The following is a 15,779-nucleotide window of genomic DNA, read 5'->3' as shown; positions in this document are numbered from 1 at the left end:
TCTGCAAGGCTAGCGATGCGGCGGAGCCCGGCGGGTGCTCGGGCCCGGGCTGTGCCGAGCAATCGGCGGTGAGCGACACAGCCGCCCGCAGCCTCGGTCCAGACGTGCCCAGCAAGGGATCCACGGCGAGAAGCCGGGCAGCTGCAGCCGGGGCCAGCGAGGGACTGAAACCAGAGCTGGGGAGGCGTTTCTCCCCTGGGCTGTCAACCTTAAGGGGCGGGGAGCCAAGGCCGGCTTCCTGAGAGAAAAGAGTTGGAGAGGTGGTTGCCGCGAGTTGCACGGGGCGGAGAGGAATTTGATTTCCGAGCCGTTTATCTGCCAGACGAAGAGGCGATTTATGCAACAGTATCCTGTTTCAGCACTGCCAAGGCTATGCGAGACCGCGGTCAGGACAGCCTGGCAGGACTCGCGCTGTGTGTAGGACTTTTCGGGCACGCCGCGATGCTGCACAGGGCCAAGTACAGCCGCTTTCGGAACGAGTCCGTCACGTCCTTGGACGAAGGCAGCCCCGGAGGCGCGGTCGGGGCCAAGGTTGCGCCGCAGCCGCCCTACCCCGCCCTGGCACCTAATCAGCCCGCGGAAGATGCCACCTTGGCGCCCCAGGAGAGCCCAACTCCTCTGTGCACCTTGATCCCCCGCATGGCAAGTGTGAAGCTGGCCAGCCCAGCCACCTTGCTGAGTCTGAAAAACTTTTGCCTGGGTACCAAAGAGGTGCTTCGGCTGAAGCTCCAGGAAAGCCAGGAGGCCGCTCCGGGCCGCCCCACTTCCCCTGAAACCAGTCAAAATAGGGCCGAATCTGTACCCGCGCCCCAGCGCGACCCGGCGGGACACAGAGCACAAGCCTTGACTCAAGACGTCTGCCCGCTTCCCGGCCCTGGGGAGCCAGTCCCTGGGAACAGGCAGGACAGACACTTTCTCCAGCACCTGTTGGGGATGGGCATGAACTACTATGTGAGGGTAAGTCCATTTCCCTCTCATTCTAAGATCTTAAGGGAAAGGGACGTCTCTGCTTTCTCTAAGGGGCTGCCCATCACCTGGCTGTGTTCTGGGTCTGGACAAGCCATTGTGCAACTGGACTAAAAGGGAGGCAGCTGAACTTACAAATTTTCCTACAGATACTTGGGTTGTACTGGAGTCAGACAACCTTTGGTTCAAGGGCATGAACTGATGCTAACTTGTAGGTAGTTGCCAGGTGTAGGGGCAACTTCTAGAGAGAGGCAGCTTAGATGGTGCCTTCTTGTCCCCATGGGACCTAGCATTCTGGCCAAGAAGAGACAAAGATTTCAAATCTGATTAGTGACTGAGACTCAGTAGATGATACCGGCCATTGTATTTCAGATGAAAACCATAGAAATTTCTGTGTTAAAGGAGCACATGGTGTGTAAGGGGCTTGAGTTATTTTTTAAAAATCTAACTCTACATTTGATGTTTATGAAAGAATGGCCGAGTCTCTAACTTTGTGCTAGGAGCTAGTTTTAGCTCTTCAGTGCACATGTATTGCCTTTATTGCCTATGCTGCAGCAAGTGGGCTACGTGCAAAATCAAGGTACTTACTGGCCTTGAGTCTGTCCTTACCCTATCTAGATCTGCATAAAAGGAGATGGAAAAATTGACCCCTGCTCTTCTGAAGCTCAAATATTAATTGGGGAGACCAACAAATGCATGTGAAATAATAAGAGAACAATACTTGGCAATAGATATCTAGTGACAGAATGCTGAAGGAATTCAGAAAAGAGAAAGGTGGTTGTGGTCTGGGATTCATTCATATGGGAAACCTCCAAAGAAGGCACATCTGGGAAGTGATAGCAGATCTGGCAGATTGGCAGAAAGGAGAAGATTGCAGGGTAAGAGCACAAGCAAAGACCAAGGGGTGGGAATCACTGTGGTAGCTGCAAAGTTGTATCACATAAACTGGGCGTAATTGAAGAGGAGGAAGAATCTTGAAGAGTGGTGGGTGATAGAGAGAGTGGCTGGCCCATAGTTGATGTTCAAACAAGTATGGGTTAAATAAAGACCAAGATAGATCAAATACAGCTGAGGAAGGAGGCAGCAGTTGACTGAAGCTCCTAAATGCCAAATGAGGAGTGTGTAAACACTCTGATTGGTAAATGAGAACCCTCATAGATTCTTAGTCAAAATATGACTTGGCAAAAAATGGTTTTAAAAAGATCAGTCTGTCGGTTTATTTTAGATGGATCTAAGCAGGGCAAACTTAGAGGCTGGGAGGCCAATAAGAGAACTACTCTGGGAGTTTAGGTGTGAGGTGACAAGCACCTGGATTAAGTGGAGCTGAGAGAAAAGAGAGAAACTCAGGAGGCTCTGTGAGGGAAGCCACAGCTATCTTGGGTGATTAATCAGATAATTTCAGATCGTAATACAGGAAAGAAAACAGTGAATGTTTATTGAGCAGTGGGTAAACTGGTGAGTTGATTGTTGTATATGGAGGTTGGGGAGGATTGTGGATGAAGGGCTGTGAGGAGTGAAAAATAACTCCAGACTTAAGTCTGAGAATAAGATTAGTGACGCCAGTGATTGAAACAGAGTGAGTCAGGAAGGGGGACTCATTCAGTGTTTGCTTTTGACATACTAAGTTTAAAGTTACGTAAGCGGTACTGATTTGTGGGCAGGTGATCGTATAAGACTAGCACTCAGGTGAGAAGTCTGCTCTGAAGGTGTAAATTTGAGATATAGCCCAATACCTATATTGCAAACAGACAATTAGGAGATCAAGGAAGTCCAAATAATGAATGCTGGAAGGGCTACAGAGAAAGCAGGCTTGGAGCAGCCTTGGAAAATGGTGACTAAAACCTCTCAGGAAAGGTAAATTTATGGGACACTCAGCTCTTGCTCCCTGCCCGCAGTGTTGTGGCTAGTAATGGAAGTAGTTTCACGTTTCTACTGAAAGTTCATGGACACATTTCTCACTTGTCAAGCCTAAGAGTCTACAAGGTTCTAATGGGAAAAAGAGCAACTCTCCAAACTGTGTTCTCTGCACCTGCTTCTTCCATCACCTAGACATCCTTTACCTTGCTTTTCCTTCCCTCTTATACCTCCTTCCACCTCCCCACACCCATGACCTGTGTAATTTTAAACATGAGAACAGTTGCTGTGTGATCTCTATCTCTCTGGGGGGCATCTCTGTTGGCATTTTAGATTTTTAATGAGGACACCATCTGTCTTTTCGAGGCGATGATAACTGACCTCAGGAAAAGTGCTGACCCTGTGACCCAAGCGAGCTACAGTATATTGCCAGTAGGCAGTGACAGTGTACAGCCCCTAAGTGCCTCTCTTAGGAAGTCAAAATACCTGGAAGACATCACTTTATTAATTTCTAAAGAAGCCTAACTTTGAAAGACGGAAGGGACTCAGCAGTTATCAAGTTCAGTGCCTCTATGGGAAACCTGAAGCCCACAGAAGTGATTTTTTTTTTTTTTTAACCCCACATCTGTGAGTCAAAAGCAGTGGTAGATCTAGAACCCAAGTCTCCATCCTTTGTTCTATTCACTACAGATTTCCATCCTGGTTGAGATTCTGGTCCTCTGAATTCTTCAAGTTGTGAACCAGTTAAAAAAGTGGAACGCCAACCTATTAATTTATGGTAAAAAATATCATGCCAAGTGAACCAAAATAGTATTTCCTGCATTCTCATTTGTAGGAAAAGGCACATGGGAAGATGTAAATGAAAGGTTGTTTGGTGGTGGTGGAATCAGAGCAGAGAACTGAGATAGATGTTCTTAACGGCTAGTGAACTCCTGGGCAAATTTTATAAGCAAAAGGCCCGTATGCTACTTCCTTATCCACATCAGACTTATTCGTTAACTCATTTATGCAACAAATATGTATTGTGAGCCAATTATGTGACAGGAACTGTTCTAGGCACTGAGGATACATCGATGAACAAAACAGACCAGGTCTGAGCCCTCATGGAACCTACATTCCAGTGAATGGATAAGTCTCAACTGAATAAACAAATAAATACAATATGCCAGATGATGATAAGGGTGACAGAGAGTAACAATGCCGGGTAAGAAGAAACAACAGTTGCTTCGGTAGGGATGGAGGATATTGTATTCCTTTTAGGTAAAAAATGGCATTGTTATAGCTACTCTTGATTCTTTTCTCTTTGCAATCGGTACTGTATTTTTCACCTACCCTAAGTTAGTATTGACTTTGGGTTAAGTATCTTCTTTTTTTTTTTAAATCTCTTTTTTTTTTTTTTTGGCCTTGCGATATAGAGTTACCTATATAGTTGAAGATACTTTATGAATCCTGAGCATCTATTTCTGAGTACAGTCTTAGTTATCCAGGGATCTAGTAACAAAAAATACCACAAGTGGGTGTCTTTAAAGAACAGAAATTTATTTTCCCACAGTCCAGGAGGCTAGAAGTCCGAATTCAGGGCATGGCTCTAGTGGGAGGTCCTTCCTTGTCTATTTCAGCTTTTAGTAGCCAGCAGTCCCTTGAGTCCCTGGGCTTGTAGATGGCATCTGCCATGTGTATCTTCCTTCATATGGCATCTTCCCCATGGGTGTCTCTGTGTCTGTTCTGCTCTTTTTATAACTCGGAAGTGATTAGGTTTAGGACCCACCTTGCTCTGATATGACCTCATTAATACAACAAAAGAAGATTCCAATTTCCAAACAGGGTCATATTTACAGGTACAGGGATTAGGATTTGAACACATATTTTTGGATGATACGGTTCAATCCATAGTAAGCACCTTTCATTTAAGTCCAGATTTCGACTCAGCTGGAGGTTTCTCAAGGAAGGTGGATTGGCAAACCATTCTTTGAGAGATACTGAGCCACAAATCGGACAGCCAGGTCCCAGTCTGGGCAAAGTAGTGACATTGGGGAAGCCTGTCAAATGGTGCCAAACAGTGACTTTTGCTTGCACCATAAGACTAAGTTCTTTTCTTTATGAGGTCTTCCTAAGTCATTTCATCCACCAACAAACATTCACTGAGGGTCTCCCAGGCACCAAGTATAGTGCTGTGGGAAGTGTGGACAATCTCCAACTGAGCAGTGTTCTCGCCTCTAAAATGAGAGCGTTGGCCTCTGTGGCCTTGGAGGTCTCTCCTAGCACCAGCGTTTGATTACCCCGGGGCTCCTTTCTGCACATGAGAGGTGCCTAAAATGTTAGTTTCTTTTCCCATCCCATTGACTCAACTTACTTACAATTTAGTTCAAAGACTAAATAAAACAGAGGCAAGGAAACGAATGCTGACAGAGCTTCTACCGGTAACTAACTATTGCTAGACCTCTGAGGAAGCCTGGTCCCCTGGGTGAGGACGCTAAGACCACAAAAGCTTGTATTCAACCCTATACTTAACAACTAGCAAGCAGCAGAGCAAGGATTCAAATCCAGACTTCTCTCACTCCAATGATTGCCTTCTTCCCACTTTGTCACACTACCTCTGAGCAAGACAGCAAGCAGTCCTGGAAGTTTCTGAATGGAGTATGACAAATGAAGGACCACACAGTGCGGGACAGATATATTATGGGACCAACCCATAGAGCTTGCCTGGTTACATTCATTTACAGGATTCCGGTTTCTTCACTTCAGCCCAGCCCAGCCCAACCGTTTCCCTAGATGGAGCTTAGCCCCAACAACGTTTATTGCAATGTGTTTGCTGACATAGACATTCTCAGGTATTGAGCTCCTCAGCTGTGTGTACAAATATGGATTTGTACTGAAGGAATTTTTTTACTTCCTTTGTAAATCTCTCAGGAGCCCTGGTGGTGCAGTGGTTAAGCTCTCAGCTGCTAACCAAAGGGTTGGCAGTTTGAACCTACCAGCAGCTCCACAGGAGGAAGATGTGGCAATCTGCTTCTGTAAAGATGTACAGCTTTGGAAACCCTATGGGGCAGATTTACCCTGTCCTATAGGGTGGCTTTGAGTCAGAATCAACTCGATAGCAGAGGGAGTGGTTGGGTTGTAAATCTCACAGCAGACTCTTACCATCCATCTTCCCCTGTCTAACGTATATCTTATTAGTGAGTCAATAAACTGGTATCGCCTAGCATCTGTGGTCTAAATGTCTATTGTCCAGGTACCGCAATGTTATGTCTGCCCCCCCAGGTATCTTTTCTGCAGGAAAGCATTAGTCTGGGAGTTGGGAGACCTGGGTTAAAGTAATGAATTTGGCACTAACCAGCTGTGTTTGCTTGGGTAAGTCACTTTACCTGTCTGAGCCTCATGTTCTCATATTTAAAATAAGAAGTTTGAACAAAATGCTGTCTAAGATTCTAAGACTTCAGTTCTCCTTTCCGGCTTCTTTGTAATCTCTTAGTATTAGGGTTTCTTTTGACTAGAAAACAGATTCGGGACTTTTTCCTGAAGGAAATAATTTTTAACATCTTCATGTTAACCAAAAGGAGAGGGAATGTCCTTCAGGGATGCATTAGCTTCTATCTTAGCACCCTCTTACTAACACTGAGCTGGACTTCACCATTAAAGCAGAAAAGGCTGTGTTATGCTGGCATGGGTAAAGGAGGCCATGCAGAGAGGGGTCAGTTGTACAGCAGCATTAAAGTATGGGATTCCAGGGAGGGGCAGAGAGTGGGCTGCTCTGGAAGCAGGACAGGGTTGAAGGAGGTGATTACGGTGGCTGGGATTCAGAGAACATGGTGTTGCTTGAGGTCTAGCCAGGTGGGCCAAGTTGGGGCTTGCTGTCCCACCTGAGGTCTGTAGAAGCAGCAGGAGTTACCCCTTCTTTACTGTCTCTGGACGAGTGATGCTAAGGAGAAAAAAAGCTTTGCTGTGCAAATGGACAGTCTGGTAACCCTAACCTAGAAAGAGGAAGTGTGTAATTCTGGAAACCTCTAGAGAGACAGTCCCACTGTTTACACAGAATAAAGCCATATCCAGGCTGTGTGGCTCAGGTGCCCACAGCTAAAGGAGATGGCTTTCTGCCTCAGCTAATTTCCCTCTTCTCTAAATTAGTGGCAGTTAAGAGGGAGGTAGTGTGGGTGGGAGGAAATAATTCCAGCTAAAACTGACAATTTGGGATTGAGGGTGTTATATGTTCCTTCCTGTTTCTTTCTTGAGTCAATGTAGATGTTGCTAGAACTGAGGAAAATTCTGGAAGGCTTGGTCTGTTCTTCCTGTTATTCTCTTTAGACCCTCATGCACCCCCTGACCTGCCACTCGTTCCTACCCTTGACCACTGGAGCACTAGCTGGAAGAAAGTGTCAGAGATCCCAAGTCTAAATCCTTCATTTTATAGTTGAAGAAACTGAGGCTCATAGAGGTGAAGTAACTCAGCCCAAACCACACATCTGCCTAGAGGCGGAGCCCAGGTGAGAACGCTCAGCTTTGTGTACAGCACTCTGTTCTCTACCCCGTCTCACTTTACCTTCCCTTCCTCCCTGAACTAAACAACTAAACAACAAAACACTCATGAACTAAACGATACTGAACGTCTCCACTTGGTTAAAATGTGGTGTTTTTATAAAAGATCCTAATGAAAACTTTTTTCTAACAGCAAAATTGTCTTAAAATAGCAATAAGAAGAAAAAAGAGAGCAAGGAACAGTGGCAAGGAGCCCAAAGTGCTCTTGCTTTGCCAGTTTCACTCTTTGGTTTAAGGAGATCCCTGTGGATGACAACATGACCATGTTGGGCCAGGGCTTGTACAAGGTGCATAGACTGGTCCCCATTTCATTTATCTTCCATAACCCTTTGGGGACATTTCCCCATATAGCTTGTCCTCTCACTTCCATTTCCATATTACTCTAAAGTCAGGTCCATGCCATTACACAGACTGGATGGAACCAACCCTGTTACCTAACAGTGCAGTTTGTCACTAGGAGCCTGATCGAATGGTGCACACAGCTCAGGGGCTCAAACAGCAGCAGGGGTGTGAGGTGGCTGGGGCTTCTCTCCCCTCCCCTAGGAGATACAAGCTCTGGGAATCAAGGAGGTTGGGTCAGCTTTGCATTGAAATATCAAGATGATGGTAATGAAAAGATACAGGTCTTGGTGCTGCCAACAGATAGTCATTTCAATAAACAGTGCATCTGAAAAAGAAGAATTTTGCAAGGGGTATTGGGAAAAGTCAAGAGGCCTAAATAACTGGATTTTTATTGAGAACATTGGGAACATACAAAATTATTATTGATATGCAGTAATGATAAGTAAGTATAAATTTGTAATCATACTTTCAGGTGTACAAGATATGTCATTATTTTTATTATTATTATTTTTTAAATCACACAAAATCTAACTCCAAGCCCTCATCCTGCTTGGTTAGCAATAACTTCAATTTTGGTCATTATTGCCCTCCCAGCCCCTAACCAGGATCACATAGTGAATCAGGAAACTCATTTTTATGTTTCCAAATGGGGCAAAGGCTTTTAATCTTCAGTTCATTGTTTTTGCCTAATAGTCCCCTAAAGACAGGGGGCAACATGGTTTCCAGACCTCCATTTGGCCACTAGAATCCTATTCTGGGACCCCTTTGCTGAGAATCCTGGGCCTCTAACCATTCCCCTTGGAAGGCCTTGCTGCCTCCCTGGGGCCCAGCCAGGATACACAGCGAGGGTCTGTCATGCTCAGACAGCCAGCTATATATCACCCACCCATCCTCTCTCCATTTACTTCCCTTGACGAACAGAGAGGGCAGATGGCTTAGGCAAGCTAATGGGAATCCAGAAGCAACCAGCAACCAAAGGAGGTGGTGTTGGGGAGGGCACAGAAGGTTGCATAGGAAAGGACTACCGCCTATAGAGAACAATGCAGAGGAAGACAACGTGAGGCTGGGAAAGGTGGGATAAAAGTGAAAAGTGCTGCTCTCACTCGTTAGGGTCAGACACTGGCAGCCAAGGATTCTGATGGAAAATGAGGCTGAAGGCAGTTCTTGTGAGTAGTTGGAAATGATACTGCCTGTGGGAGGCTGATGGGGTGGGGGTGGGGAGAGGGCAAGAGAAAGGAATGCGCAGTCCAGGCAGTGCTCAACCTAGAAAGGAATCTGGAACACAGAGGCCATAAACCGACAGTTTAATGACATGTTTTGTTTGATCAAATTAGAAGAAAGATAATTTTGATTTTGGATCAGTTACCAACATTTAAAAATGAAGAAATTCCACATAAAGCTCCGGATTTCTGGCTTTTCAGGAGAGCTGGCAGCACCGGGCCAGCAATCCCAATGGTAGAAGATGGCCAGAGCTGCGTCCTGAGCCAGAGTCCCACCCAGTGTCACTCATTTACAGCACCTCTCTGGCCCCTGAAGGCAGCTGGGTTTGCAAACGCACCTGTGTTGTCGGAATGAGAGGAAATTTCTAACCTCTTTGTCTTTTGTTTCCGATTCAGAATACCTGGGAGAGAGGCTGAGCATACCCTCTTTTGGGCACCTATACGGAGGCTTCTTTCTTTTATGCCAGGAGACAAAGAGTACTGGAGGCTGGGTGAGACCCAAGAGAGGGTTCCTGCCATCTCTACTCAGAAAGCCTCTTCCCAGCCTCACGAAGTTTGTAAAGTTTGTTAGGGTGGAGGAGCCCCAGGACCAGTACAGGCTGTCCCTATTTTGTGAAGAGGTTGTGGTCAAAAGTTACTTTGTACACCAGTGCACTGGGACAGTAATTTTCCCAGAGAAATAATGTTAAAAGTTGACAAGCAACCCCATAAGGTTGGGAAGAAGATTAGATAAGAAAATGGGAAGGCTCAACACACAGCCTGTCAGGTAGCTGGTCCCAGGTGGAGGGAGGAGAATGGACTTTCAAAGGTGCACGGGTTGTTCAACCATCACACATACCTGTTGCCAAATTATACGCTCACCTTTAACAGAAGCTCAGTGTCCCTTAAGCATTGATGAAGAACATAATCAGTGTTACTGAACTGTACACATGAAGACCGTTGGAATGTCAAATGTCTTGTTACACATATATTTACCATAATTTTAAAAAACTGAAGGAAGAAAAAAAAAAGGTCCGGGGTGCCTCTGGGCAAAAAATTTGAAACAAAATAAATTTGATTTTGGCCTTTCACCATCTCCCTTTGGGAGCCTTTCTTCTGGTTGACAAGGCCACCCTGGTGGAACTTCCTTCCCTGCAGCCTTCCCTAGTTAGATCTCCTATTCCCTTGATGAGGAGGGCATTTGGATTATATTTCTCAGAATATGCCACGGGCCATCTATATCAGTTAAACGCTTGTTAAAAATGCACATTCCCAGCCCCCCATCCTGGACTTAATGGTTCAGAATTTCTGAGGCTGGTGCCTAGAAATCTGCATTTTTAACAAGCTTCCTAAGTGATTCTGATACACAGAAAATTTGGGAACCTATGCTGAGTGCAGTTGGTGCAGCGGTCCTTAACCAGGGAAGATTTTGCTCCCTAGGGGACATTTGGCTATGAGTCAGAATCGACTCAACGGCAACGGGTTTAGTTTTTTGGAGACATTTTTGGTTGCCACGATTTGGTGGGGGGGTGTTGTTACTGGCGTTTTGTGGGTCGAGGGATGTGACTAAATACCATGCAATGCATAGGACAGTCTCACAACAAAGAATTATCAGGCCCAAATGGCAATAGTCCTGAGGTTCAATGTGATGAAGTGCATAATCCTGAGATGTTGGTTAGAAGGCTGAATGGAAAAATAAACACTTGTTCAGTAATTTGACTCTTATAAATTTAATGTAAGCTACTTCTAATTTTCTCAGGTTTTCTTCTTTTTCCACTTTCAAATCCACAGACTCTCTAAAAATTACAATTCTCCCAACAACCCCCAAACAATGCTCTTATGACTTCCAGATTAGGATCTCAAGGGTGGGGGATGGAAGTGAGGCAGATGAACCCTGCTGCATTGCTACTAGTCGTTTGAAGATCAGATATGTCCACATTAGGAGTAGGTTCTACCTTAATTCAGGTACATTTTGGGCTAAACGAGTGTTTACAGGCTAGCTTGGAGTCCTACTCATTATTGGTACCTCATTTCCACAGGGAAATGCATTAAGCATTTTACTTGAACTTACAAGTAAACTTTAAGAACAGAGCCTGTCTTGGGTTGGGAAGTTCCTCTAGCGTGAGGGAAAGAAGTGCCAGAGAGCAGGCGACTTGAGGAGAAAGCCCATGTGCTAAGGACAACCCCCAAAATGGTATTTTCCCCCTCAGTGTCATCAGAGAATAATTTATGTGGATCATTCATCGGGAAATGGTGAAATGTATAATTAAAACTACCCCCTCCTCCCCCATAGTGCTACCTCTAAGGAGCCCTGGTGGTGCAACCATTAAGCCCTTGGCTACTAACCGAAAGACTGGTGGTTCCAACCCACCCAGCGGCTCCGCTGAAGAACAGCCTGACAATCTGCTCTTGTAAAGATTACAGCCTAGAAAACCGTATGGGGCAGTTCTACTCTGTCCCTTGGGGTTGCTATGAGTTGGAATCAACTCCATGGCACCCAACAACAAGTGTTAACTTTGGGTCGGAAGGCCGTTGCCTCTCCTTCCTTGTCAGCCATAGTTCCTTGAACTCAGAACTCAGACTGATAACATTTGACTACAAAGTTCTTTTTCATGGTGAGTTAAGCTCTCCAAGGTCACAGAGCTCATCAACGGCAGAACAAAGACTGAAATTCATGTCTACTGACTCCCAGTCCAAAGCTCTTTCCATTATATCCTGTGACTAAGACATGGTTCTTACATTGAGGAAGTGATAGTATGAAAGAAAGCAAGGATGCCTGCACAAATGACCGTAATGTAAGGTAGGGTATAATAGATGATTGATACCTGCACAAACAACTGTAATGTAAGGCAGCAGATAATAAATGATACAGGAAAAGCACTATGGGAATTTAGGGTAGAAAGGGGACTCCTTCCATTTGAAATGATTAAAGAAGGCTTCATGATGAGGTATCATCTTAACTGAGTCTTGAGAAATGGGTAGAGTTTCCACAGGCAGAGATGGAGGGAGAGTCTTCCAGGCAAAGAGAATGACAGGGATGAAGGCATGGAGGTGGGAAAGTGGAGGGTGTATTTGGGGAACAGTAAGTAATTTGATTTGCTCGGATACAGCATGAGGTATATGTAGGAGATTAGAGGGAAAATAAGGACTGATGCTGTAACAAAGTTGTATAAAACAAAACAAAACAAAAAACCCTGTTACCTTCGAGTCAATTCCAACTCATAGCGACCCTGTAGAGCTTGCTCAAAACGATGTCAAAACCTGTGGTTGATTCAAGGAAGGTGAGAACTGAGAAAGAGCCACATGATTGGTTCTTTTTATCTTCTTCCTCCCCTTCTTCACTAGGGTATTAAATCTAACTGTCCCAAACCAGACACACCATTGGGTACCCTGCACCTCCCCTGGGACCTCCCAGTTGTCCAAGTCAGAAATCTGGGAGTCCTTATAGACCACTCACTGTCTCTTACCGCACCCAGATTTTGGTTACCTTATCCTGCCGATTCTACCTTTATGACATGTCACATACACACCCACTTTTCTCCATTCCCACTGTAATTTTTTAAGGTGGGGACTGTAGTATGCAGTATTTTCAAGTTATTTGATCTGTTTCAATGGAACTAGTATTCCGTGAAACACACGTTGGGAAACTCTGCTGTTATAACTTGCAGTTGAAATTAGGAGATGGATAATCATAATACAAGGTAGAAAATGATATGTGCTTATAGAAAATAGTCAAATAAGTCAGTGCAGTGACCTCTAAGAGGTAAAGGTAACTTCAATCTGGGTGAACAGGGAAGAATTTCAGGGGAGATGGCGTTTGAGAGAGTCCCTAAAGGTTGGATAGAAGTTTAACTGCAGAGATGTAGCAAAAAAGGGTGTTTGAGTTGGAGGGGACATAGATGAGGAATTACAGGTTGTATACAGGGGAGAGCTCTGATTTCAGTTTGGTTAGAGTAGAGGCTACTTGGGGAAGACTGGTGTGCAATGATGTTGAGATTTCAGCCAGATTATAACAGGTCTTAAATATCAGGCAAAGGAGTTTAGATGTTTGAGCAGAGGCATGACATGATCACAAGGATTCATCTGAACAAGAGAAGGAAGTGACTAGAGGTGGGGAAACCCTTTAAAAGGCTATTGCAGCAATAGTTGAGGTGAGGGGTATCTATATTGAGGGTCATGATGAAGGGAATGGAGTAAGGAAACAATTGGTAGAGATATTTATTAGGGAAGACTAATTAGATGAAGAGGACAGAGGGAGACAGCAGAATCCAATCCAATGTGCCTGAGGTTTAGAGATGGAATGCCCCGGATGGATGTGGGGGTGGGGGAAAGACAAGCCAGAAGAAGACATGGGGGTTACAGGGGGAGAAGCAGTCTTGAGGGAGAAGGTAAGAGGTTCAATTTCCGACGTGTTGAGCTTGAAGTCGCAGAGAGTTATCTAGACTAAGGGAGGTGTCAGCAGGCAGGCAGAGCTGGGAAGAGCATCAGGCCTGGCCTGCACTTTGTGTCTCAAGCCAAAAGGTTTGGCATTCTTATTGGACAACTGTCCCTTTAAACCAGAGAGAGTCTAGGTGATTTTCGAGGGTGGTAAAGAATAGAGTATTTCTTAATATTAGACAGTAGAAGGCATCTTCTCTGATATTAAGACTTCTTGTAGAAGGAGAATGAAAATGTTACATATATACTTTAGACACAAGTTTAACTTAGAGGAACGTGCTTTTGTGTTGTTTCCTTGGATTTTAAGGAGACAATGATTAATATCCCCCTTCATCATTCTTGCAGAAACCATACCCATAATACCTCATCTTTGATTCCTTGTTTCAGGTTCCTTAAAGTGGAGTTAGAATTTAGAGACATCTTTAAAGCAATCTGAGTGCAGAACCATTTTCACTTTTCAGTCTGTCCTTTCGAGTCGTCTTATCCACACCTAATCTGTATTATTTTTAGATGCAACTCGCCTTCATAGAATCTTTCCAAAGCTTTTGACTTTTCAGAAAACATGACCAATTTGTTTACTTGCTACTTAAATAATGTAATTTCAATAGCAATCACAAGTGCCTTAAACAGGTGTGGAACAAACACAACTGCGTTCTTGATAAGCCCACATTCAAACGGTGGCAACAGAAGGCTCGGGCATACCAGTAACCTGCTGTCTTCAAGCAAGGTGACTAAGTGAGGGTCAGTTAGTAGAGTTTCTACTGCAGTATTGTGTATTAAAAATTCAACAAATTGATTTGTTGACATATCTCAAAATGCACTTTTGATTTTTGTTACCACATATATTAATACATGCGTTGTTGCATAGTTGTAATCAATGAGCATGTTTTACATTCTGGGTTTTTTTCCCCCCTGCTAAACTTAACAACAACATCTTGCCTTGGAAGACCAGAGAGCATTTAATGAGTACTCCTGTACTTAGCCTCCAAATGGTTTCTGTTCAGGGAAAGGGAGAGTGCCCCAAGGCAACCAGAAAATAAAAAAACACAGCTAGGAATACAGCAGATATCCCAACTGCTCCTGTGGAATCCTGTCCAGGACCCCCTCTCTTCAGGAGATGAAACTGAATCAGCAACTAGGAGGGCATCTCTGCAGATGGAAGTTTAAATTTAGAAACTCATCTACTGTCCTTAAGCCTTTCCCTTCATAGAGAAAGTCAAAAACATGAGATGTTTGAGTCTCCCAACTGTTGTCAGTATTTTTACCAGCTTAAGACTAAGTGAAGACACTTTGGTTTTTGTTTCTCTTAATAATAATCTGCAATTATAGGGTGACTTTGCATTTTCATAGACTTTGTAAACATTAAATTAAAGTGAAGTTTGTTACAAGGGCAGATGTCATGTGTTCTTGATAGCTTTTGGTTTTTATTGAAAAAAACACGTGTTTCTCAGGTGTGATTATGTTAACTATTAGAAATACACTCTACCAAAAACCATTTGGCTTTACAGATCCATTTGCAAAAATCTAGGCTACTCTGCTCGACAAAATGGGTACATCTTAGCTCTTACTTACCCAGCCATTCTAGGGACTCAAAGCCTCTCCAGTTTTAGTGAATGCCATTGTTTTCTTACTTGTATTTAAAATAAATGGAAAAGTAAGAGATGGAATACAGGAGGCTAAACAATGAGAACTAAGTTTTCTAACTTCTTTTTGATTAATCTAATTCTTTCTTTATTGTATTTTCTCAAATGTAAAAGGTAATACGTGCTCATTTTTTGGGAAAATTCAAAGGGTACAGAAGGTGAAAGGTGAAAGTCCCTTCTTTGGGTAATAGCAATAACAGTTTGTTTTATATTCTTTCATATTCTTTTCTAAGCATTCTATACCTATACACACAAGTATAACGTTGACACAAATGAAGATTGTATTTTGCACACTGTTCTGTAGCATGCCTCTCTCTCTGAGTGATTGATCAGGACACCTTGCATGTCAGTACATGCCCATCACCCAGTGGCAACACACTATCCCAGACGGCCGGCCACGCTTGCTCCTCTACTGAGAGACAATTCCCCAACTTACTGGCCCTGATCAGGAGAACTTCTTCTTTCCTGTGCTATCCCAGCTACTGTCCCTTTGTTGCTCTCCTTGCCTCCCCAAAGCTGCTTCCCCAAGCATGGCCCCTGGTAGTGGGTGTGGGTGCTTCCGCTACAAGGGGACACTGGTCCTCTAGGAACATGCTCTTCTACTCACTTAGTAGATGGAGATGCTGAGATCCATCAAGACAGACCATTTCCCCAAGGAAAGTGAGTCATAACTGAGATTACCCATCTGCTCATACAGCAACAACTCACCCTGGGATGTGTGTGTGTGTGTGTGCACAAATGTGAGTGTGTATGTTGTTTTAGACAGCAAAACCTGTATTTTTATATAAGGTATTTCTATTAGAGA

General features: G+C 44.2%; 1 protein-coding gene across 1 annotated transcript in view; it reads left to right on the top strand.

Annotated features, from left to right (window-relative positions):
• Positions 1–303: 303 nt before the first annotated feature.
• SHC4 (SHC adaptor protein 4) overlaps positions 304–15,779 on the top strand; it is a 179,265-nt gene continuing 163,789 nt past the window's right edge. The window contains exon 1 of the mRNA XM_004386297.2: positions 304–957. Within this exon, the coding sequence (XP_004386354.1) occupies positions 373–957 (585 nt within the window). The 5' untranslated portion in view covers positions 304–372. The remainder of the gene's footprint in view (positions 958–15,779) is intronic.

This window comes from Trichechus manatus, unplaced genomic scaffold (genome assembly GCF_000243295.1).
Source record: "Trichechus manatus latirostris isolate Lorelei unplaced genomic scaffold, TriManLat1.0 scaffold00161, whole genome shotgun sequence".
NCBI lineage: Eukaryota > Metazoa > Chordata > Mammalia > Sirenia > Trichechidae > Trichechus > Trichechus manatus.
This window is presented reverse-complemented; position numbering and strand designations above follow the sequence as displayed.